Source organism: Pleurodeles waltl, chromosome 1_2, assembly GCF_031143425.1.
Source record: "Pleurodeles waltl isolate 20211129_DDA chromosome 1_2, aPleWal1.hap1.20221129, whole genome shotgun sequence".
Taxonomy (NCBI): Eukaryota; Metazoa; Chordata; class Amphibia; order Caudata; family Salamandridae; genus Pleurodeles; species Pleurodeles waltl.
This window is the reverse complement of record NC_090437.1, coordinates 750082881-750110257: the sequence shown is the minus strand read 5'-3', so window position 1 is coordinate 750110257 and position 27377 is coordinate 750082881. Positions and strand designations below refer to the sequence as shown.

The 27377-nt window shown below is 39.7% G+C and overlaps 1 protein-coding gene across 33 annotated transcripts in view; it reads right to left on the bottom strand.

Annotated features, from left to right (window-relative positions):
• The window catches only part of RAPGEF2 (Rap guanine nucleotide exchange factor 2), a 681573-nt gene that overhangs the window by 118129 nt on the left and 536067 nt on the right, over positions 1-27377 (bottom strand). For all 33 annotated transcript variants that reach the window (XM_069243519.1, XM_069243546.1, XM_069243572.1 and 30 more), the window contains 3 exons: positions 19762-19893; positions 4051-4228; positions 212-348 (listed from right to left, as the gene is read on the bottom strand). In XM_069243519.1, coding sequence (XP_069099620.1) covers positions 212-348; positions 4051-4228; positions 19762-19893 — 447 coding nt within the window. The remainder of the gene's footprint in view (positions 1-211; positions 349-4050; positions 4229-19761; positions 19894-27377) is intronic.

Genomic DNA, 27377 nt, shown 5'->3' with positions numbered 1-27377 from the left:
TAATCGCATATTGGAAAAACCATGAAATGCTGGTCAAATATTACCGAACAACAGGGCCAATATTTTGTGGGTAGAACTGAATTTCATTTCCCAAATCTGTGCTTAGATGGGCTTTCTTCACAAGCCTTTGACTGAGAAAAACTATTTCTTAGTGAAAATAAGCAAACAGGTATTTTCATAAAAAACAATAAAAAAATAAATCAGGTCTTACCTCTTCACCATCGTTCAGAACTATGGTCCCAGCCCGCTCTACCACAGCAAACACCATGACAGCACATAGCTCCCTTCTCACAGACATGGTCATGTTGGCAAAAGCAGGCAATTGATGCATGAATTCCAAGAGTTGCTCTGAAGGAAGGGAAGCTCAATGAGATACACGCATTTCCACAGCTTCAGTCAAAAAAATAGTTCTAGTTGTACAATTTGATATTTAAAGGAATCCCATTTATTTGTTTGACTTGACAATTACATGTTTATTGCAAAGTTCCATTTCCACGAATTTACTTTTCAATTACTTTTTTTTTTTGTTATTAAAAAAGGAACATTGTGGGATCTTTGCATGAATGGTCATTTTATCACCAATAATAATCCATGTAATTGGCAGCAAAAGGTGGCATCATGAAAATAACTGTGTTATCTTTAAAACTTTAATTTATGACTATCATGGGTTTCAAGAGGCCTCCCGGTGACAAGAAAAAAAATGGTTCTCCTCACCTGTTCCTACATCTCCAACAATAAGGATTACAAAATGTATGAAGCTGCGAAGTTCGTTTTTACAGTAATTGTTGCATCATTCACTGGGAGATGCTGGGAATGTCTTGCAGACCAAGTGGCAGATAACAATGATCTTTTACAAATGTGCCAGACTAGTAACCAGGAGGCTCTTCGCCGTTTCACCACTTGCCTCTCAGGGTGTGTCCATGAGATGCTGATGTTCTATAAAGAATGTATTCCAAGTGATATTGATAATCTAGAATTATGTGAAATTTTGGGTCCAAAGTGAAGAACTTAACTAAAATACAAAAGTAATAGACTTGGGATTTGCATCCAGTCCAAAGGATGTGAAATCGGAGTGAAACACCTTTACTTCTGGTCCACAGCAGTTATCACTTGTTTTTCATCACGCTAAAGCTGGTGTGTCTCTGTCTCCCAATAGACCGTGTTGGCTTTTGGAGGGCAGCAGTGTTAAAGTATTACAGACAGATCATGCAACATAGAAAGCATGGTTTACTGATCACACATATTTAAGCAAAGCCGGATATATTGTACTGTACAAAATTGAGCCTTGTATGAGTGCATTTAACATAGTCTGAATTGTTCGAGCAATGGCTTAAACAAAACGTACAGCAAATATATTTGTGACATTCTGAGTTTAAGTTAATAATTGTTGGTCAGTTATAGCTTATTAAGAGTTGGTTCAAAGGCAGTCAGAGGTGTGAGTCGACAAATAGGATTGGAAAGCACTTTTCCCTCCACTGTAAGCATTAATATTAAGATAAAGAAATACGTGCATTCCAATGGTTGCGTTTCTGGAACCAGCTTTGACAGACTCGTTTTTCCTAAAGGATCAAAATATAGTATGATTGCACAAGGTCAGCACACAAATCCAATGGTAGAGTCCCTGAGAACAACAAGGCTGGTATGCATTACTTGTTGACTTGAGGTACTGATAATTACAACCAACCTTGCTCGTAAGAAGCTATTCATAAAGATAGATTTAACCGGTGTGATTCATTTTCCACTGCACTAGTTAATATGTTCTCAGAATTTGATATTACTGTAACAAACACACACACGCCAACAGCACACTTTAGACACAACATTCCCATGCCAATATTGGTTATAATGGCATATCATGATGATGCTTCCAACAGCACTTGCCACAACATTCCATGATCTAACATCAACAAATCCACCCTCTGATTGTTGGTCAAAGGGCATGTTTCCTAGGGGAAACCTTGTCCTGCGGACCTCTCAGGCGCTAAATTCTCACACCAAAAGCTCACACCAAAAGCTCACTGACAATGACGCCGCCACTGAATCTGAGACAGGCTAGTAGCATATTATTGCCTGATGAAGGACCCACAAACACCTAACCTTCAGGCCATGCTTATGGCTGATTGTAGCTGCACAAATGCCCATAATATATGTCAACAGCACATACAATTATTAATATTCCACTCTTCTGTATTAGGAATAAAAAAAACAATGATTAAATAAACTGCAGTTTGAATTTGGAGAAACCTGAATGGCTCAATGACTTACGTATGCCTTTAGGACAATGCATGTCAGTAACAGAGCAGTCGATTGAACGTGCTGAACACTTTTTAGATAAGAGGCTGGTTTTAAAGGCATTATTTTCATTTGAAACTGCAGCTATGACATTATGCCAACAATTGTCCATCTGCAGCATGGTTGCTCTAGAGATAAGAACCAAGGAAAGTGAGCATGCAAGGCAAGCCATTACTTTGCTGATAATGGCGAGACGACATGGGAATCAATGCGCGGTTGCTGTGCACTGCATTCAAATACAAAAGGGCAGTGAATTCTGAAATAAGTGCAACACTGTCGACTTGCAGCATCAGAAATCATAGTCTTACTTTGGTCATATACGAGAAAGCTAAAAAAAAAAAAAAAAATGGGTAAAAGGGACATAAGCTTTACACAAGGATGTAGGCCAACAATGCACAAATATCTCCTACTGATCTTTTATTAAAAGTTCCTATGGCATGAATCCCCTAACAATTCTGGCTATTATTGTAAAAGGTCAGCAAACAAAAGATGGCCACATGAATGATTTAGTACTGCCTTCTGTGTGCCATTAATGAAATCCTCCTATTGCTTTAAAGGTGCGTAATTTTAACAATTGGAATTGGTAGCCCGATGTAAGTAGTCAACTGACCGACCACCATGAAGAACTCCAATAACCTTTTTGAACAAAAACGTCTCAAATACAGAATGTAAATAGTATTTCTACTGAAGTAGATTATTTGATGCCAACATGGCACATTAGGAGGAACCGAACCCACTACAAAACTAAAAGGTAGTTGTCTGTCGGTGCAAGGTTACCTGGTCTAACTGTTGTAGCTTCTTGCAACAGTGGGGCATTTCTGCCTTACCAGTTTTCCACGAATAAACTGCCCTGGCAGGCTTAAGTAAAATTACAAACAGGGAAAGTGGCATCTTTAAGAAGAGGTTAAACTGTTTTCTCTGCCCATTTTCTCACTTACTGGAATATCTATAGATCCCACTTTTCAGCAGATTGGCTTTTCTGTGTATATTACAATATTTTCAAAATCTGACACTTTTTGAATGCCAAACATTCTGCAATAGGAGCAGCACCTATGAAATTATTGACCGAGAAAAGCCTAGAAATATATTAATTGCTTAATTATGACCCAGTTGTCTCCGACATCGTAAGAGCAGAGTTCTTAATCCTTTATTTCTTTTCTTGATACTTGGCTATAATATTCTCCATGTGCCTCGGAACTCAATAATAAAAATGAGCAACATTTAGAAGAAGGGCTTCCAGATACAAAACTATATTAGTAGCAGTATGTAATTTATATTTTATTAGCATTCTAAAAATGATTGGCTTGCCTAATGTCTAGAGAACGTGGACTCGGACTCCCAATGCCTTTGCCTTGTCCGATCGCCCTGCTTCGCAGGCACACTGTGAAGAGATCTACCAACCTGTCGGTGGTGGGGTGACAGCTTTTGCTAGGGAGGATCGGCTTTGCTAACTGATCAAATGGTGGACACGGAGGGAGGTAGATAATTGAGAATATGTGCATTATCAACATACAGGACAAGAGAAAGCATTGGCAGAAAGCAAGGAGGCGTATAATTTAATGGTAAATACTCGTGGATGCTCTGAAATCGGTATTCAGGTTGGACCAAGTGAGAAATGAAGCCTCTGTTGCTCAAGACACTTCAACAGATTGCTTCACAGTTAACTGCTTGTTTGCTGGATACATTTATCACACAGTCTCCACAAATCAGCCCGGTGCACCTGGGACTTACTATCGCGTCACCCTGGACTCAACTTACCGATGTCATCATCTGTCCTGTCGATGGGGTCCTTCTCCAAGCAATCCCGGACTATATCTCTGCTCATCAGGGGATCCGATGCTCGCTCGATGTCCTCTTCATCGTCGTCATCCTCGGAGTCCACAGCTGTCTCTGGCAGCCCGCTGAGGTCCATATCACCAGCCTCACTTTCAGTGGCCTGTGAATTAACATCCACATCATTATAAAACATTCTAACGCCATCTTTCGGATCTAATGAAATGATGACACAGATGTGGAACATAGTTTTACGAAATGTGGTCCTAAAGAAATGTCTCATGGGCCAGAAGTCAATATAGGCAGCTTCAGCTATGGTGTCAAGCATGAAACCTGGTTTCTTAAGCTGCAATCACTCAGCAATGTCTGCAAGCAGGTACAATATCTCTGCTATACACGAGTACAGTCAGTACAGTTCTGAAGACCACTGACAGCTAAATAACTATTTTGAATGCTACAACAAAGCAGACGAGAAAGAACGATTACAACTATCTCTATAGGTTATGTAAAGGTAAGATAGCACTTCAACTTGCAGAGCATAACAATCTGACATTGACGAATCACCACGCAGTCGGCACAGGGTAAATAAACAAAGCTTGGCTGTATTTGATGACAAGGAATAGTAAGACTGGAGGTACCCACGTATCACTGAGAGGTGAATGGATGTAAATCAAATTAATCGCAGTTGTAATTTCCATATGACCAATCATAGCTTTATTCCAAACCCAGGGCAGTAGTTGTTCAACCAGGATAATTTTAAGGAAGTGCAACTAACTAATAACAATGTTCTCAGAAATGGAGGGACATCGCCCCACTCCTTCCGAGGGCGCTATAAACTGGTGTTTAGTGTGTCTACAGCATGCAGTTAGCTCTCTGGTGTCCTTAGTATGAATGTGCAGCTGGTGCCAATTTTCTACACAGGAGCTAAGACAGCAGGAACTGAAAGAGGTGTGAAAAGAAGTGGAGGATTCTCAAGGCACCAGCTGTAGTGTGAAAGCTTCTTAAAAGAAGATACTTTTTTCAGTGCATGAAGGAGTCCTAACTAGGCAGGTCAAGAGTTTTAACTCTGACAAGCCACAAAACTTCACTATTAATTCACTTTCAACATGTCACACAGGACAATATACTTAACAGAACTTAACAGAAATTCAAGCAGTATTTTCTTCGGTCAATTGCTTTTCTCTTATGAACCTTAATTAAAATGAATGCAATAGAAAAAAAATAAAATAATCATTGGCAAAGTCAATATTTATTGGCTCTGTCAGTGGTGTTCAGTCATGCTGCAAGAAAGCAACTGGGTGGCGGCGTGGGAGAGTACATGAAGCGGGCACAACATGAGAGAAGATGGGTGAGGGAAAGCACATGGGCAACAGAGTGCCACATGGAGCGCAGAGGGAGAGAAGTACTTGAGGGAGACCACTGGAAAACACTGACAATTGAAAGAGTTGGAAAGAGGCTATGTTCCATGGAGGGACAAATGCAAGACTGAGAAGCTGGAACACATTTAAGAGGCAGGCAAATGAGTGACATGAAAGGTCACACATGGTAAGCAATGGACGGCCTCCAAACCCCTGTATGTTCTTGGTAAGCCCACAATATGTCTGAGAATACACAGTGGATGTACAGTTTAGCATGCCAGACCTTGTTAGGTGGTCTTGGCATGGACCCCTGCCAAAAGATGTCCACCAAAGGCGAGCTGGGAGAATCATGGCGAAAGGATGGGGCAGCATGGGTGGTAAGCCTTGAACTGGCATTCACCGATGAGACTTGGAAGCACCTGGAGCATGTACGCTATCATGCAGCATGTCACTTAAACTGGAAAGCTAAGGAGTGCACATCATGACAAGTGCAGGGCAGGTAGCTGCTTGCCAACAAAGGGCACCACAGATGTTTCCCAACACCTGCCAGATTGCTTTGCAAAACAAGATAGAATCAGCGAGGAAAGAGGTCAAACAAGTTGGAAATGGGAAGAAATGTGAGGAGAACGACTGACACCAAATGACAGGGAACAGACGAGTGATCAAGTAAGAGAGAAAGACAGAAAAGAGCGGGCAGAGTGGGGAGAGAGTGACAATGAAGGAACGGGGCGGGAAGTTGAGGGAAGAGAAACTCCAAGCAGGAAAAATGATGGAGGAGTCTGGGAAAGGGGGTGGGCCTGGAGCACAGCCGCGGTTAAAAGCGAGGGAATGTGACACACTGGAGAAAGAAGAATGGATATGCACGCTCTGAGTTCTAAATGTCAAATGCCATATAGAAACACACACGAAAAAATAGTTTCCGGCCGGCAATAGTGGAAGGGTAAAAGTCATCCAATGAAAAAGAAAATGCTGAAAGAAAAACACTTAAGCGTCGGGACAAACACTAGACCAGGATGATAGCCTTCAAATCGGGGCAGGCTGCTGAAAGATAAGAAGGCCATTTAAACCAGAGCCAGGAACAGCAGTAAATCTATCTCAAATTACATGTTAACACATTAAAAACGACAGGTCTTTCAGACAGTTACCAATATCTGTACCGAGACCCAGTGATACCAGTACATGGAGTCATGCCGCACAACAGAAAAAGATGGAATCTCTTGACTTTGCAGAGCTAGGTGTCCAAAGAACATCTGCTTTAAGTTCAACAAACGAGCGGACACTGTAGTCATTATTAGGAACAAGTAGAAAGGTCCAATAATGTGTGTGACATATTATCATCTTTATTAGGCTCTATAACAATGTCCATTGTTTGCCACTGTCATGTAATCAGTTTTCCCTTGATGGGGAATCCCGAGATTAAACATCAGTTGTTATTTCCATTCTTGTTTTTGTCCCTCAAAAGCAAAGGGGAAAGAATTTCACACTGTCACATAAAAAGGCAGGAGTCACCACACATTGTAAAAAATAAAGTAGTGCAACCCGGCTACGCATCAGGAGTGTAAAAATAGATGCCATAAGCTAAGTTTTGGAGCCCGAGGGACATAAATCATCTTATCCACGAAAATAACATTTAAGCGCTGCCTTTTGTGCATCAGAAGCACTCTCTCTCTCTCTCCACAGGGGGATAGGAGAGCAAGACACACATGCACAAAACGCATCCTTGCTCTCCCAAAATCAGGTAAAAGGCCCCCTCTGCCCACTTCACGCTCTTCTCAGTGGGGGCCGGTACTGGAGACAAAGGCATAACCGGGTGAACACGGAGGCCTTTTAAATAGGTACGACGCTTCCAGGGCGCAGAACAAATTCCAAAATGCATGCAAATAACTATGTTGCATTCTGTCCGGCTACCTGAGCCTAGAGAGAACACTCGGTTGAAGTTTCTCTTGACATTGCAGCTTTGTGGCTCGCGGTGCTTGTGATATCGCTGCTTTAATCCTTTTTCTTGTCACCCTGTGGCTACCATGTGGGCAGAACTAGTTATGTCTTTTGATATTTAATCAGGTTCTCGAATAGAGAAAATGAAAACTAGGACAAATTACAAAAATCATCCTCGTGCTGTGTTTTTCTTGGCTGATGTAAGTAACATGCTAACCACCCTCCATGTGTATCAATTCATTCTTTCCTGTTGCCACTCTTGAGCAAGGCAGATCTCACCTTCACAGTGCTATAGAGAGACTGCACGTAGTTGATCACTTCTGCTCTTCTTATCAGGCACGTTGGATGACTGCTGTCATCTAATTAATGGAGAAAAAGGGGGCAGCACTAGCGCCCTACTGCCTTCATCCAAAACACTTTATTCTATCATTGTCATTTCCAAATTTACCCATTTTAAGCTCGAAATTTGCATACCTAGTGACAAGTCTTGGCTTTAAAAAACGCACGGAGGTAACAAAGATTACATTACTTGGAAAGTAACTGATTGGGGTATTCTCGAGAACGCAGTGTGTTTTTTTTAAATACCAGAAACAGTTTGTTCTTACTAGATTAACTCTTAAGTGATAAAGGAGATTAGGAAATCACGTGCAGATTGTAAAATACACTCTGCTTGTGACCAATAATATTGTCTACAACAGCTTGAACTATATGATAACGCGTATGTACTGACCGGTAAACCACAGGCCGGCTGTCGCCGCCCCACCCCCTCCTGACTCTGATCTCATCCGAACTGCCTGCCCTCGCCTCAAGTTATGGGTCCATGGAGTATTTTATTTCCATTTCCAGCAGGGGGCCAGAGGTATGAAACATTAGACAGTAAGACTGTGAGGGAGGGCTCTGACTAGAAGGAGTAGACTTCACCGTCCCCTCTACAAGTCCTTTTATTTTTTTGCTGCCGACAGGGACTTGATCGGGCGCTTTTGAATGGGGCAATCCGGCCTCTGTGATTATGCGCAACACTTCAAGGATGTCCGCACTACTCACTGTACCAAATGACCAGAGGAAGGAAATGGTCCGCCTGGGTGTGCCCTCAAGCTGAACAATAGCTGTCTATGAACTGGCATGCTGCAAAAACAAGCCCTAATTCAGCACAACATTAAGTTGTTTTCTTTTTAGAACAAATACCTCCTAATAGTTTCAAGATGCTAAAACAATGGCAGTATGTTTTATTATGTTATTTTAGACTGGGAAACTTTAGCTAAATGCAAGGCGCGTGGTCTCTTCACTATTCAATTTATCTAAGTTAGAAGATTTCTCTTGATCCAGTTTTACAAGGTATGCAAGTCAAGAAGGAGTGAATGTATTTACCCTTCACACCGCATGCCTCATGCTCTGGATTTATAAACAGTAAGGAAAATCTGGTGGTTTGGGATAGAAAGATGGATAAAATTGTTGTCTGGAAACTTGGAGCAAAGGAGGTATTGTAATCAACGGAACAAAATGTCATGCAATTACAGTAAAGACTCATTTTTGTACAGTTATTCGCATTATTTCTGACAATTTATAGACCGCCAGGCTGGTTTATTCCTACCGAAACTGCACTGCTACTGCTAAAACCAATAGGTCTTGCCTCCAAAATGCCGAGCCACTGACTAATGTTTTTTCCAATTGCATGCTTGCACCAACAATCGTATACATACATGGATCACAATTCTAGAATGGGCTTTCTAACATCTAGGGCGAAAGACGTGAAGATGAAAGAGTGGGAGGGGAGTGAAGAGATGGGGGGGGGAGAGGGACAGAAAAAGTAAATAAATGGTCTCTAGAGGAATGCTTTAAGTAAAAAATAAGTCTCTCCAGCATGAGAGAATACAGTAAGACCACTGTAAGACCTCAATGCTCCTAGAATAGGAAGGGAAACCATCAAATCAGGAACACCGAAGTGAGACAGACAACAAAGCCATACAATCATGACCACGGGCTGGCCCAAAACCCACTCTAAATACAAGGAATGTCTTCGAGACAAAAGGTCGTGTTAACAACAACTAAAACTATCTGTAGCAGAGACCCAAGTATGAGCTTTGACTCCAATGCTCAAAGCAGAGGTCGATTTGCTGCTTCCCTTGGGTCACCAGGCACAAAAAGGAGTGGAATGAGGATGATGCACCGTCTACCCTGAACGTATCGCTTCTATACGGATCCTACAGAGGTGGAAAAAGGCAGATGCTATGCTGCCACCAAACTGCTTCTCTCATGCCAGAGGCATAACACAGGACGCATCAGCATCTCAGGCACAGGAGCCTCCGTTCAACCGAAGATCTATGGGGGTGAGGAAATCCATGCTGTGTATGGAAATGCGAGGTCCACTCCACCTCTATAGCTAATCCCTAGGATCTGCTCGAAGGGGGCAAACATAACCTAAAATTAGGGATCGGACGGCTTGCAATGACAGGGGTATTTCCAACTCACAATTCTAAGCTGTCTCTTCGTACAGCCCAATGGGTAAAAAACACTATTGACTGCAACCCATCTATAAAACTATATTTGTAAGTTGATCTTAATTTTAGTCAGACTCCTACAGAATTGATGACAATTCTTACAACAAAAAAGCTAAATTCTCATTATTTTTGCACGAGGTAGAAAATGTGCCTGAAATAAAAATACCGCTCAGATTGTGTGCTGTCAGTCTTGGAGACTGAGGCAAGTCAGAATGCGTCTCACGCAGTGCTCAGCGGCGCCACGCCTCGGAATAAAAGGATGTCTTGTGCCAGAGAGAACAGATTTAAGCATGAAAGCACTGTTCTCTTTGGCATCTGACAACCTCCATTCCGGAGTTACATGGGGCAAATGGGGTAGGGGTGGGGACTTTGTGGGAAGAGGCACAGAACATGGGGGCGGCAGATGAATGTCCTTGGGATGGAGGCAGAGTGGGGTTCGGTCAGCTTTGTCACAGCACAAGAAGAGGCACAGGAGGGTGGTGCAGGTCTCAAGGGGCAGCGGAGACACGCAGGGAGCTGGTGTGTGGCATTCACAAAATGTGAATATACATTTGTAGATAGATTTGCTAACACATACAAGTGCACTAGCATGATGTGTGAGCAAATTTGCCGCCCCCCTCACAGGAGGATAAGAGGCACAGGAGGGCGGTGTAGGAGTCAAGGGGCAGAGGAGACAGGCAGGGAGCCGGTCCGTAGGCGGCCCTGTGCACTTGTACGGTTTAACAGGCATACGACAGAGGAACTTTAAGCTTCTGCCGCCAGCTGGCCTGTTCCTCTACCTCCTTTTGTTGGCTGGCTCAGCAGCAGTGACAAACCAATTAGGGAGGATGTGCTTAACTTTTTTATTTGAAAAATGCTAATTTTTGCTGGCATTTTTGTAATAAATCACAGGATTTTTACTTAAGTGCTTATTTTACGAGTTTTCTTTCCGGTCACAAAATTTGGACATCTGGAAGGTGGGAGATTTTAAAATCACTTACGAGCTTTTCCTAGTGAACAAGATGGAACAACTAAGTGCAGGCTTTAAATATTTCCTTATAAATAACTGTGAGGGACGAAGAGTCGCACCCATGCATACTGATTTGGGGTCTCATTCACAAAGGTGTATTGTACCCACGGTGAACTTACCTGACCAAACACCATTTACAAGTGTAAATTCATGTGGCATTCACAATGCCACAACATTTGGTTATTTGCTAACACATACAAGTACACCAGAATGATGTGTAAGCACATTTGTGTGCCCCTTGCCCCTCCTCCTGTGGGCGTTCCTACGCAACACCCATTGCTTTTGACGCTGCCCCAGATTTACAAGAATTCGTAAATCTGAGGCAGCACAAAAAACGAACACCACCCCAGGTGTGGTGTTACCATGGCGCAACGAGGAGGAATACTTTTATTTCTTCTCGTTTTTCTTTTTTCTATGTGTGCTGCATTCTGCAGCGTACATAGAAAGAGCAAACGGCCACAAATGATTGTTTATGTGCAGGAAGGTGTCCCTTAAACCATCATTTCCTTCAACGCATACACCCTTGCACTACGGTGCAAGGGCGCCTGCGTTCGCAGCTATATTTAGTACTGGCGAAGGGAGAAACACAAGAGTGCACTGTATTTGATTAAATACAGCGCATCTCTGCATTTCTAAAGTGACACAGCACTGCAAATTATGGCGCAGCACCACGCTGCACCACCTTTAGTAAATCTGGCCCTCGAATTATATTTCTAAAACATATAAAATAAATTATAACCTACTGGTTTGCATTGACTTGTGAGTAACATTATAATTATTTTTGCTTTAATACAGTCACATTGTCAGGGTTATTAAATGCTATATCATAGAGCCACAATGCAATACAATTGGTGAGTGTGCAGGAGGGGATGTGGTGCATGAGGGGGGTGTGGTGTGGTGCGTCTCTCCCTCAACTCTCCCTCCTCTGTGAAAAAAGGCCAGCAACAACTTCTACAGCATTAGGATGAAAGCGTGACAATTCAATTTTAACACAGGAACTAATTACAAGCAAGAGATAACTATTTCTTAACCACTAAACATAATGACGTAACCAATGTCAATATATCAACAAGAAAAACGAGTCACTTTATCATATGATTTGATGATACATTTTTCTGCTTCAATAAATCCTTTTAACATACCACTTTATCACAATGGGCCTTCAGTGATTTATGCACATCCTCTGAATCACAAAATGGGTTTTATATATTCAACCACAACGAAAGTTTAAAGGTAAGATGGTCCTTTTCTTTAAGTAACAAATTGTAAAGCCATTAGATATTGCATTTTTTTTTTTTAAAACACAATGCGCTAACACCCAACCTAAAATGCTCACTGGAGATAAAGAACTCCTGTACGATTAATAATCTGGATTTAGATCTGGTTGCATCATGGAGGAGACCATGCTTAAAATTAAAGATTATGGTCTATGTATCCTATACAATGTTGACTCCTCGAACAGTTGTCTGAATCTATGTATGTACAGATATTTATATAGCCCAGTCCTATGGGGAAACGTTGGAGTGGTGAACATTAATTTGGGGAATTAGGGAACGATAGAAGAACATGGGCATCAATTAGGAAATTTACATATTTGGATTATAGATTTAAATTTCACACATTTACAATTGCATTTTTGAATTGCACAGAATCACAGAATTTAAGTAAAGCACTGGAGATGGCATTAGAACTTCGGGAATTAGGTTCCAAAGCCAATACCTGAGCCACTGCACCACATTTCTGGACTGTTGGTCAATCGTCGCCTGACCAAGTCTTTTGATACCATCACAATAGCCAAGTGGGCACTGTACAAAATCACACGGGAACCGAGGGTACTGATCTCAAATGCTTTATCTCCTATTTCAGTAACCTACTTCAAGAGATACAACTTCTCCCACTCCAACAATTAGTAGCCCAACTTTCTATTCTTGTCTCTGCTCTCTTCAACTTTCAACTACAAAATCACTTGTAGCTCTGCACCATAACACTAGAACATCTTGTCACGAATATGCTGACAGCACGATAATCTATTTGAAAGTCTCGTCTCCCAAATAACAGCTCTCTCTTAGCCACTATCCTTAATATCCTGAGTAGATACCTTCAATCTCTTTGACTGCTCCCCAACATATCAGGCGGCACAGGATCTCTTGAATTCTTTCTTGATTCAGCTATCCTTCACCACCAACATCATCAAAAATATACCCTCCCAGTTAAGACCGCTCACAGGTCTAAATCTTTTCATCCCAGAAAAAGACTCAAATGGCAGTTCAATCTGATTCTCCTGCAACTTGTTTATGGAGATTCAGTTAATCTCTGGAACAATGAAAACACATCTAGCGTTTTGAAAAACTGCCTTCCTTACTGCAACTTCTCTAGTATCAGAGCTATTTTCTCATTCACAGCAGTACTTTACTCCACTCACTTCACTGCCTCCAGCCTAAAGCAAGGGACATGCTTAAATTGGCACATGTGGTGCACAATAGTCTCCATTCTATATCTCCTCACAACTCTGGCAAACCTAAACTAGCTGGTGGCCTTCGCTCTTTAAACCTCAGAAATGCCTCTCACTGAACCACTTACCACATCACACTGAATATTTCTGCATGCCTGCTGCTGCCCCAGTGTTTCTGTATTCCTGGTCCACCTAGCATAGTTGATGTTGCATTGTTGATTCCTGCACAATTGGTGCAGCTATTATCACTGCTCAAGCATGGTATATAGGCCTACTGCAGACAGTATGTGCATTTTCAGACTGTTTCTACAGGGAGTGCAGAATTATTAGGCAAGTTGTGTTTTTGAGGATTAATTTTATTATTGAACAACAACCATGTTCTCAATGAACCCAAAAAACTCATTAATATCAAAGCTGAATATTTTTGGAAGTAGTTTTTAGTTTGTTTTTAGTTTTAGCTATGTTAGGGGGATATCTGTGTGTGCAGGTGACTATTACTGTGCATAATTATTAGGCAACTTAACAAAAAAAAATATATACCCATTTCAATTATTTATTATTACCAGTGAAACCAATATAACATCTCAACATTCACAAATATACATTTCTGACATTCAAAAACAAAACAAAAACAAATCAGTGACCAATATAGCCACCTTTCTTTGCAAGGACACTCAAAAGCCTGCCATCCATGGATTCTGTCAGTGTTTTGATCTGTTCACCATCAACATTGCGTGCAGCAGCAACCACAGCCTCCCAGACACTGTTCAGAGAGGTGTACTGTTTTCCCTCCTTGTAAATCTCACATTTGATGATGGACCACAGGTTCTCAATGGGGTTCAGATCAGGTGAACAAGGAGGCCATGTCATTAGATTTCCTTCTTTTATACCCTTTCTTGCCAGCCACGCTGTGGAGTACTTGGACGCGTGTGATGGAGCATTGTCCTGCATGAAAATCATGTTTTTCTTGAAGGATGCAGACTTCTTCCTGTACCACTGCTTGAAGAAGGTGTCTTCCAGGAACTGGCAGTAGGACTGGGAGTTGAGCTTGACTCCATCCTCAACCCGAAAAGGCCCAACAAGCTCATCTTTGATGATACCAGCCCAAACCAGTACTCCACCTCCACCTTGCTGGCGTCTGAGTCGGACTGGAGCTCTCTGCCCTTTACCAATCCAGCCACGGGCCCATCCATCTGGCCCATCAAGACTCACTCTCATTTCATCAGTCCATAAAACCTTAGAAAAATCAGTCTTGAGATATTTCTTGGCCCAGTCTTGACGTTTCAGCTTGTGTGTCTTGTTCAGTGGTGGTCGTCTTTCAGCCTTTCTTACCTTGGCCATGTCTCTGAGTATTGCACACCTTGTGCTTTTGGGCACTCCAGTGATGTTGCCGCTCTGAAATATGGCCAAACTGGTGGCAAGTGGCATCGTGGCAGCTGCACGCTTGACTTTTCTCAGTTCATGGGCAGTTATTTTGCGCCTTGGTTTTTCCACACGCTTCTTGCGACCCTGTTGACTATTTTGAATGAAACGCTTGATTGTTCGATGATCACGCTTCAGAAGCTTTGCAATTTTAAGAGTGCTGCATCCCTCTGCAAGATATCTCACTATTTTTGACTTTTCTGAGCCTGTCAAGTCCTTCTTTTGACCCATTTTGCCAAAGGAAAGGAAGTTGCCTAATAATTATGCACACCTGATATAGGGTGTTGATGTCATTAGACCACACCCCTTCTCATTACAGAGATGCACATCACCTAATATGCTTAATTGGTAGTAGGCTTTCGAGCCTATACAGCTTGGAGTAAGACAACATGCATAAAGAGGATGATGTGGTCAAAATACTCATTTGCCTAATAATTCTGCACTCCCTGTATATCTCTTCCAGCACAATATGGTGCAACTGTTAGTCTGACGCATCTTCAGCACACCTGGTCGGGTAAATACTGCTGCCATCACATTCTCTATGCAACTGATGCCGCTCGGAATGCTACTGCTTTTACAAGCTCTCTGTACCCCAGATGAAGGCAGTACAGTTCTTTTCACACTGTTGTTGTGCACCTTTTGGACACAGCCCAGCAGCCATCACTGTTTTTGTACACCTCCTAAAGGTAGTAGTGCTGTTTTTATTTTCCTTGCCTGTAGATGGAGCGGAGCTGCTGCTATTATACCTTTGTTTACATCAAGTGAAGTAATCATTGCTGCAGTTGCTTTGCGGCACCCATGAGGCTGCAAGTAATGCCACTTTCACATCAGTACACGGTACAGTGGGTACTGCATTTTTGCTATGCGCGGAGTAATGCTTCCAGGCAGCTGATGTATGCTGCCACACTGTTTCTGCCACTCTGCCAGGCAGTACGCTGCTGAGACACAACGTGTCACCTCTCTCAGGTATTACTACTATAGTTTGAATGATTGCGTAGAGATCGTGTAGGTAGCAGTGCTGCTGACATTACCGTTTGCGAGCAGGTGCAGCCGTACCTGTGAAGTTATTCTTCTGCATGTCTTGTGCAGAGCGCACTACCTTCCTCTTGTCAATTCTATACATTTTTGCAGGAAGCACTGCTCCCGTTACAGTTTATTCAAGAGTTGCAGTAGATAGTACTGCTGCCTGTACGGTGCTGGTACTGTAGTAGGTAATATTACCTCTCTTGCACTTAAGTCACATTCTTGCTACCACGGTTGTCTCTATACTCAGTATACGGACAAACCCATATGTGTATCCATAGTAGGATGCTCACGAAATGAGCTGGAATACAGTACACAAACAAACACCATTTGTACTACCAAATTATATATTTCTTTTCAGAGTCAGTCAGTCCATAAACGTTATTCAAATGTCAGAGATTTAAATAAAAGTGCACAAAATACATATGTACAATAATATTAATACAATAAGAAATACATGTCAACAGTTAAAAAACATTGATTTCCGGCTATGAAGTGCTAATTTAAACCTAAAGTAAACCTCCCCAACTTTTAATAACTGTAGGAAAAAAGGGCAGCTCTACATTGTGTAGTTAAAAAAGTATGTATTAAAAAGTGTTTAGGAAAAAGTGTATAAAACTGCAGAAGAAAAAAAAGTGCATTGAGGACTGTGTTGGCTCATCATCCCATTGTCAAGGCCACATGCTGGGTTTGTGTTTGTACTGCCCCAAGGAGAAACAGAGCACGTGATTTACAGTGTCTGCTCTAAAACAAAACAGTAAAACCTTTTAAATTGACTACATACAACAGACAAATAGTGCTCCAGTCCCATACGTTTTAAGGTGAATATAGGACCTAATAGTAACTTTGCACAATTCAGCTTTTCTCTAATTAGGAACATCGTTGCATAAGCTGTTTGACACGTGTGTTATCTTCTGTGCAAACAGTAGTTAGAATGTCAATGAGGGAAGTCCGCCTTTGTACAATAAGATTGTGCTGTACATAAGCAACCAAGGTATTTTGTGCCCGCTGTCACAAGAGAATCAATCTTTAATAACATATTGATTTAAAGCTGCTTCTGAATTTAGCCATGTAAAACTTATTATTGTAAAATATACAAAACAAAACTCAAGACGTGACCATGCCACAAACAGCCAACCCACAATGAAAATATTGGAGTTAAAAACTGAACTGTTTAGTGCCACTTTCAGAAGCCCTGATGGTATCACATTTATCTGTTCAAGGCCTATCTTTTACATCTATCCTCAAAGAACAGGAACCAAACAGCTTCTTCGTGATATTGACACTTAGTGCTTATCATAACAATGTTATATTAGACAGCAGTTATACCGCATGCCCAAAAATGGCAAGAATGGAATGGATCTTTCAATTCATATCCTTCTACTTTGCCACTCTTGGTTACATGGACTTCCTGACAGCATTTGGAGTGGTGCTAGGATGGAATTTGGTATGGCTGTGACTATCCAGTTGTGGAAGAACCAGATTAGTTAGTAAAATAAGGTACAGATTCACTAGCTTCTTACATTTTGGTAATTTGCCGTTTTATTTTCTCTTCAACACATAGAGGGGCCAAAGAGATGTGTGTGTGTGATTAGCAGGATCACTCATTTAATTAGATTGCTTTCTAAATTAAATACATATAGTGAGCGAAGTTTAATGTACTTTTTTAATTATTTTGGGATTAAAGTGAAAATGATAATATACATTTTCGCTGTCATTTCCACAAATTTCTTGAAACGAGTTATTACATTTCTTGTCACAAAAAAATGAAAATAAGTTTGTCGATCTTCACATATTTTGCCAAAGATCTGAGGGAGCTAGAGGGATTGGAGGCTATTCTGGAATAAGACTGGACCCAGTCACACATTTCTCTACAGTGCTTCATTTTCTTCCTCACCACCTGCCTTTAATTTGTCTAGATGAGCAGCTCAACATCATCCCAGAAACGATTTCTTCTGCAAACAACACCAGGAATCCATTCGGATCCCCCTTCTTCTTCAGCATCTACATAGAACGACTTGGCACCACAATAACCAAAAATAGCATGGAGGTCCACAAATATGCAGCTAACACGCAAACCTACCTAATATTTCTACTGCTTACAATGTACTTTGATTAAAACCATATCTCAAACTCATTCAGAACCGGATGTCAAGAGCCTGTCTAAAACTCAACACTAACAAGATAACATTCCTCATGTTTGACCACAACTAACAACCACAAATTCAAACATGGCTCTCAAAATGAATGTGTATGTATTCAACCCACAAAACACATCAAATGACTTGGATTCACCATCGTCAATGACCTCTCTTTCAAAGTACACATCAGCAAGAAGACCAAGATACCATTCTACCAACTATGTTTCCAGAAGAAATTGAAACCACATCTCTTGAAAGACACATTTAGAAAAAAATGGCCCAGGCCTTCAATCCCTCACACCAAGAAAGAGGCAGCATCCTGCTCTTTGTCCACCCTGATAGCACAAGTCCACCCTGAAGGGGAAACTACAATTTTCACCATGTTGCATTAAAGGCTTAAAAATGTGACCACATTGCCCCACTGCTGAAAGACCTACACTGGTTCGCCCTCCTAGCCTGTAGCATCTACCCTGCCCAAGAAATGAAGCTCCTCGGATGGAGAGCACCACAACAGAAGCCTAGACACCTTTAAACTGCTAACAAAAAACTTACAAAATGTGAAATCCAAAAAGCAGACAGTCTCCTTCTTCACTACAAAAGGTCTTATTCCCCATCAACCTCAGAACATCGCAAAACCTCTGGCAATTCTGAAAGGAGCTAAGGACTCACATTTTCAGGGATTACTACATATTCACATGCTAAGACTCATCATTTACCAACATGTTTGCTTCATTGTAAAGGAAGTATGAATCGGGCTTTCTAGCAAGGTCTGATCCCTACTGAAGCAAACAAAGTACAGTGAGAATCTTATGCAATGTGCACTAGCATAGCAAAAGTTAACAACATACCTTCATGTGATGAAAACAACCTCTGAAAGAATTTACCTCTAAAAGCAGACAGCATGGTTTCCAGTGCAAAAACAAGTTGGCTTCCTGTCACTTATCTCTTTTACAACAGTGCCTCTACTGCAAGTGTCTGTTCAAAACTTAACAGAGAGATCAATTCACATGGGTCTACTGAGGGTCCTTTATAGTATCTGGATGGCACTTTTAAATGTCTTTCTTCAGGTACAACTTATGCTCAGTGAAGATTTTATTAAAGCCTAAATGTTGCTATTTCCAGAGTCCTGCACTTTAATGCTATTCTGCCTGATGGCATTAAAGCCTCATGTTACAGTTGTTTTTTAATACCATTAAAAATACCTTACCACACTTGTCATCGATGCCGAGTAGCTGGATACTGTTGAAAGCTAGTTGCCAAATCAGTAAACGTTACCGTGGGCTGCTGACATTCAACTACTAGTCCAGCATTCGTAAGTAACATGACAACTTCTTCCAGACTATTGACAGTGTACTGATGGAGGACATACCACAACTTAAACTGATATAACATGTTGTATACACGGAGCACTCTTGAATAAAGAAGCTAACCAGATCGATAGCACAACCTGTAAAATCAGGGAAAAGCCAAATGGGCAGCTCCTAGACACGCATTTTAATTTCAACAACTTCTTTAACAACATGCCCCATGTGTCAAAGTAAATACTATATGGATACTATTTAGTGTATACGATTAGAGACAAGATGCCTTTACCAAAAAAATTGTAGCTTTTTTTTGCTATGATTGTTATAACGAATATAAAAAATGTTCAAATATATTCAAACAACAAAAGGTTACTGATTGTACGTGGACCAAATGATAGTCAAATATCCTGACAAGTGCAAAGCTTTTTCTGAAAATATAGAAAGATTTACAAGAAGGTATTTTTGCTACTTTGTTTTTAGCAGGACTGGTGAGTGTTTAAATTTAAAAGACAGAAAATAATTGACTCAACAAAGCAGATCCAGATGTTTCTTACCTGGTAGATGTCAGACAAGCTACTGCTTCCAGAGTCACTTGTAATGCTACATCCTGAATGACTAGAAGACACGTGGGTCACCTGTGGATGGAGACTGTCTGTAAGGTGCAGCTTTGTGAAATCTGCAGGAAGCTAAAAGAAAGAGAAACAACCTTAATAATCATGTGTCAACAGTTTAATTTTATTATTTTATTTCACGTTTTTGATATAGAACGTACTTAGCTACAAGGAGTAGGGGAACATTTAATACTGATAATTCTAGTTGTAGTAGGATAATCTCAAATGCAGTGTGCAGCACATGGTATTGTAAGTCTGCTTAAAACCAGTTTACAAAAAAACTAAATATAATTAATGGACAATTCTAACTGGACAACATGTGTAGTTATCTAACACCACACATTTTTACCAATCCAGACAATTTATATGACAAAATATTAGTTTAATAGATATGAGAACTAGGACATAAAAAAATGCACAAAATTTCATTTACTAGCTACATGCCAAAGCCAGGGTTAGATCCAGGGTCTCCACTGTGGAGATCGGATGTAAAAAAAACTAGAACAAATCTCATTAGGCTTCTGAAAGAGCACAAGATTGTAAATTAAAATAAACTCTTTTCAACATAAATAAACTGTTAAAACAGTGCTGGAAGCATGGCTGTGAGATATCGACCAATAAGTTTGAAATGAAAATTTGGAAATCAAAGGTGTTCTGTAACTGCCTGGAGATTTGTCTGGCAGCTCATTTTGTGTGCTTTCCAAAAGCAATTTTCATGCATAAAAAATCTACTTTACATGCGGTAGTTACATGTAGACATAATTGCAATGAAAATCCATAAACCCTAGAGGGTCTTGCAGCTTTTTATCACAGCCAAAACGAAAGAAATCAAGACATAGATACAAGTTGTATGTCCATGCAACCTTAATAAAAATCATCTGCTGTTTCCTGCCAGGGACCTGTGCAAACATCACAATTTACTGTTAAAGACACAGCACTTTCTGACAACATCACTCTCTTTTGTCAATAATGAGTCAAAAAAGTTCTGCTTTTGATTTTTTTGATGTTGATCTCTCTGAAAATTCATGTTATTGTGTTTGCGGGAGCATTTCACCACAAAGTTAATGTGAAACGGTCTCACTGAAAGAGTGGCCAAGTTCATCAGGCTCCAGATTTTCTCAGTCCTATTCATCAGGTGGATATTTTAGTTCTATTTGGGGGGTTTTCGTCTTTGATTTTGCTGTACTTTGAGGATTTTTCAGGTTAAAAATATATTATTTTTTCCATACATTTTAAAAACGACGAAAACTTAGTGTTGATATACCTTCTCGCCAATCCATTTGAAAATAATGACAAGTCTCTATGTGCATTTGTATAGTAATTTACATTTTCTGATACCTATTGAGACCAAGGAACAATTGTTCACAACGCTACATATGAAATGTCACCTCATTACATTTTCATTGCATCAGTACTACTTCATTTTCTACCAGCAAGCAAATCTGTATCATTATTATGTACAGTCACATACATGTGTAGATTCATTCTCACCGTTAACTCTTGCTCCATTATTTAAGTACGTAAAGGGTACCAATTAACATGGTACAGAAAAAAACTGTAGCTGTTACAAAATATTCAACTGAGTAACTGATCAGAGTGGATGAGTAAAGAAATTCTGGGGGGGAACAGATCTGCTTTCCGCTATAATAGCTGTAATAGACAATGTTTACTTTTTTTTAGATTGCTTTTCAGGAGATGTGAATGTCTACATAAGAAGTAAATTTCAGGATTTTTCTGCATGGCACAGTTTTGCCCATTTAATTCAAGTATAATGTAACTCACATGAATCTTGTTTTCATGACACAAATACACACATTAGCCCACGTGCCTAGCTTGAGGCCCAAAAGAAAAACAAGCCATAATAAAAATAGAAGTATTGTTTGCAAATCAGCCCACACAGATTTCCTTCTTAAGCCACCTGAAAGAACAAGTACTTCTGTACCCACAAAGCACACCAAAAAAGTCAATATTGTGAACAAATACACTTCAGAGATTCATCTTCTGTTCTTATTTGAATTCTACAGAATTTCTATATTTTGCAAAGTATTTTCTAACTTCCCTCAATAAAACAGCTGACGGCACATTGTGTTTACCCTAGTAGATGATTTACTTTTTCAAAACTTGATAAGGACAGGTGCCACAATATCAAGGATCAGCATTTCTTACTGTCTACAACATTTCCTTTTTAATATTTATGCCAATAAGACTGCATTAATCCGTTTAACAAGTTATGCTCCTAGCAGAATGGTGTGACATATATTTAGGAAACTGACCAATGAGTCAGTGCTATGCATTAGAATGTTATGTTATAAACACTGTATTTCAATATCATGTTGGTCCAATATAGGATGGTTGCCCATACTAAACTTCTCGTCTCGCCCTGAAATTCATTCAATTTGAAGCATGAAACACTCTATAGAAACCGTGTTAGTGCCAACTGACATCAGAGTTATGCTCATTGCTTATTTACATAGATAAGTCCTCAATAGTAACCCAAAGTAATAGCGTAGATATTGCACAAGGTGTAATTCATGCCATCTGTGCTTGTAAGGTAACAGGATGCAGATCCTGGAATATTCAGTCGAACAGAAAAATACACTTGCCAGCCAACCATAAGGGTAATTATGGTTTTTAACAGAAATGTAAATTTAATTCGAATTGCCCATTTTTGTATAGTGTAACAGTTCACACAATGTGGTCTTCGTAATGTAAGACAATTTATGCAGCAGTAGGGGGCTATTTTGCACCCTTTTACTATAACACATGTGTGTGATATTTGCTATTAGGAGCAGTTTGGGGAAACAATAACAGAGAAACACAAAATTAGTATAAGTCAAAGCAAGAACAAAATGGGGAAGTTTTTCAAAGTTAAAAGTCGACTATTATTATTATTATCAAAGGGTGAACCTATGAAGAGGAGGAAACGTTTACCAACAGGTAAGCCCATCAGAAACATGCAAGGGATAATACCAACATAGTAGGTGGACATATAAAGTTTTTCTTCAGAAACACCTTGTGATTGTTAAACCAATTAACAACTCAACGTTGCTTTCGGCTCCAAGACATGATGCTTTATTTTTGTACAATAAAACATTCGACTGGACAGCTCAGAAAAATACAAGTATGTGCTTATTAGTATATCTGTAACAAAACCTCACTTCTACATGTTTAAGAGCCGTGGGTAAAACCGCAATGTGCGCCAGAAAAATATTGCGCAATGCTGACTGTGCTGGCCCAGTAAAAAATATCACACAGCCAAGCACACAGCAATCATTAAAAAACAAATTTTTAATAACCCTTAAAATTAGTTCATGAAACTTTTGAATTGTTCCTTAACAATTGAAACGTACTGTGTCATCCATAGCTAGTTAAAAATGCACTGTTAAAACATAAGGAGAATTGTACACACCAAGTTTTGTCCCTTACATCCAAAATCCCAAAGGTTATCTTCTGTTATTGTTTTGTCTATGTTCGTTAATAATGATAATTGAGTGCATATTCTCTTTTTTTATTGCAGCTTAACCACATGTAAGTGGTGAGAAGGATAGGTTCTTTTTTTTAAAGAAAAAATCTTTAGGCATTAGAATGTTTTTTTCAAAAGGAGTTTCTGTAAAGCTAGGCAATATAATTTGTCCTACTGTATTTCATTTAATGTATTTGTCAAAATAAACAAACTGAAAAATAATGATTTTCCAATTGTGACACATAGCATTAAATGAGATATGGTTATTAACACGGAAGTGGATATTACTCATGGCAGTTTCAGCTTTCTGAGCTATATTGTCTATTCAAAGCATCTGTACGCTTGCAAAAATGTCTGCCATCATACTAGACATCAAAAACTGACTTTCTCAGTGATATGGCTCACTCCGAGGCACAACTTTTGTGGTTAGGACTTCAGAACTAATTAAACTGTGACAACTAGTCATCACTGCCAAAGTTCTTGATCAACAGTCTATGGCCCCATAATGACAACCACCAGACATGGGGGTGGGGGGGGAATATTTACAGCTGTAAATCAATCATTTACGCAACAAAGCCACATTTTTCTTTATCTCATGTCATTTTTCCAGACTCTTAAATACTGAAAGCATTCTAACACAATTTAGTTGAAACTGCTGAAGTGGAGGCTGGATATGAGACAGAAACTATGTGTTCACTACTCTTCCAAAAGCTTCCTTTGTCTTAGACTTGGGTCTAGAAATCAATTAATGAATGTACAATTGCTACACCACATTTTTTGAGAAAGAGAGTGGCTTGATTTCATTATCACACTAGTATCCATAACTGTTGGAGTGTGCTTTATGCCACAGAACAACTGCATGCCTTGATAATGGCACTAATGATAGACCCAACAACTGCCTAACTAGACTGCTGTTACTATAATTCATAAGAATGTTCAAATAACAGAATAAATGTGCAAAGCAAACTAATCCAGAAATCAGGGTAAAAAAAACTCAGAAAGTGGTTCTTTGCTAATGAGGATACTTTGAGTAAATCGTTAAGCATCTAACCGGACCAATAAATCAAAAACAATAATACCATTTGTGAATCTACCTTCATGAAGTTATTAGTGGCCAGACACCATGTGCCCCAAAAGGGAACAATTGGCAAGATATTGTCAGAATTGCGTGACAGCTGGCGATTTGTTGTAAACAATGCACCTGACAGAATTATTTGATGTTTCAAATACCATACATAAAGGTTCCGAAAGGTAGACATCCACAAAAAAAAAAAAATATATATATATATATATATATATATATATATATATATATATATATATATATATATATATATTTCTCTGTGATCCTGGTAGTCTTCCCTTTGCAATTTTTCTTGGACTGGAAAGTTTTAGAGAGATCGTACCACACTCGAGGCAAAAACTGTCCCAATAGTTGCCTTACCCAAACACTGCAAAGCATTTCATGTCTGAACTAATCTAGCCGAGGGTAATTCTGAGGCTAGTATTGCAAATTTTATCAGATTAATAGGATTGCAAATCCAACACAATAAAGAAACTTGTACTGGATGAGCAACTCTGACTTTAACATTAGAAAGTCAACATATTGGAATAAAAAGGGACAAACAAAGGAGGCCGTAAAGTACATAAAGCAAAAGGAAAACAAAGTAGAAATAGTTGTTGTGTTGCACACAACTGAAATAATAGGATCCTTTGGAGTTTGACTGTCAAGAACACATTAGTTCAGCACTTACCTGTATGGAACATACGTGATTACATTTGAAGATTCACTGTTTCAATTCTGCAACAAAGATGGTTCCGAGAAAGTTCATGCATACTTTGACATGGGACAATATTTTGGAGCTATACAATGAAACATTTGATTAGTCGCTTCTGGTCACTATAGCTTACAACCAGAATCTACTTTGAGCTACATACCCATCTGCGTAGGGAGACATTTGTCACTAAATCTGCATGAAGGTAGAAAGAAAATAACAAAACCAATTGAGTCGATTTGTTCTACCACTTTCATAACAAGGAGGGTTATAAGGTGAACATGGGCCTCTTTGTCAGGTCCCAGCACTAACCACAATGGCATTCCTTCTGATGGTAAGTTATCATCCAGAGATGCTGGGGATTAACGTTGAGAAATTCCGACTTGAAACTTTACAGTTCACTTCTAGAAGGTGAACGTTTAGGAATATAAATTATCCATTCATAAAATCAAACTTTTTCTGTATGTGTTTGAATGCTCGATCTGGAATTCCTTTTGCTATGTTGAAACTATACAAAGCAATGCATCAGAAGACCAACCCTTCGTGAAGGGGAACTACTTGAGATCGTGCAAAATCGTTAAGGTTTGAGGGAGGGGATTTCTGCCACTGAATCAGATCAAGGCTTCAGTTAAGCGTCGGAAATTATATTTTACTCTCTGGTTTTTTAAATTATGAATACAATTATTTCTAAGTGACAAACCCTCCTAACGTGAGAATGCATACATGGGTAAAAAAAATTGCACTTTAATTTTAAACCGCTGATATTTATTTACTACAACCTATGCTTCTTTTGTAGCTTGAAATTAACAAAGGAAAAACATGGGGTTTTCCACGCAAGAGCCCAATTTTAGTAGTTATGACAGAATAACATCCGCTACAACCGAACAACATCTTCTGGTGGAACTAGCTTGTGTCAGTGATCTGGACATATCAAAGAGCACTGCAGGTGGAAGCTTGGGCAGACAACGCTGCATCAGTTACTCCCATATTTTTCTTCTGGGAGAATTTGCCTGAAGGACTTTACTGAAGATGTATGAGGAGCTCATTGTACTGAGTTGTGCTCTTAAATGCAGGTGAGACAGATCAACCTTGATGTGAAGAGTAGTTTCAGGCTTATGATGCATTGTTCATGCTGAAAGAGTCTACAATACTCCTTTGACAATTTCATTTGGACTTAAAGGACGAGTGTTTACTTGAATCCCATCAAAACGTAAGCAAAAATTTGAATGTTTTGTGCTTTTATGGAGAAGAAAAGACGTTGTTCACAAAAAATTGTGTTTTGTCTTATGCTTATGTCACATATTTCAGGGTTTGTTTTGATGCTTGATAAAATAATTAGCAACAGTGATAAGCAATAATATACCTCGATTTCATGCATAACCTGGGGGAATTAAGATGCAGGTGCATTTTCAAAAAGAGCCTTCATAAGTGGTTGATACTGACAGAACGCAAGCAGTTTTCGTAATGATTTACTTCAGTGTGTATGGTTTAATCATCTGCCATAGACCTAAAACACTCTTAAGTAAGAACAATATGGGATATTGAGTGAGGACGCGCCCGCCACAAAATGTGAAAGCAGATAATCACACCATTTTGCTTGCAATGAATCACCCCATCAGCTTCTTTTTTTACTGCTCTCCCACCTGCTTTACACATCCGCAGAGGTGTGATACAATGAACCTCGGCTGCACAGTTAAAAGCAAAGAAAATCATATATTTGTTCATGTAGGAAATAGTTTCATTGAACCTGGATTTCAAGTGAGCCTTGCCCTTGCTTTTTGAACATGTGAGCAAATAGATCTTCTACACCCACAGGACAGCTCACTCTGCCTTCATATATGTAATTCTGTTCGTCTGGATCCATGCAAAAGCAGCAGTGAGGCAAACAGCCTACAACCAAAGAAATGTGAACTAAATGGTGAATACGTGTCAAAGGGCATTAAATAATATTTGATGATTCTACTTAGTAAAAGGCGTTACTATTCTCTACAAATGTACATAAAAAAACATTGCATACACTTAAGCCTTCATAAATTTGTTCATTTTTAGAGCCCGAAAAATATAATCCCTCTCATAACAGAAAAAATAAATCCTGAAAACGTACTGGGCCGACAGGAAAACTTATTTGGTTTACACACTTCTTCCAAGATAAGTGAGGAGTAAAGGAGAGCGCCATCATATTTCTCAGACAGTAAAATACTGACACACTTCCCTCCCATAGAAAGAAGGTGGGGTTTTCTAAGTGAACACCAAGGTACCAGGAGTGTAAATGTGTTATGGATATCTTTTTAACAGCATATGGTTGAATCCCTAGCTACCTT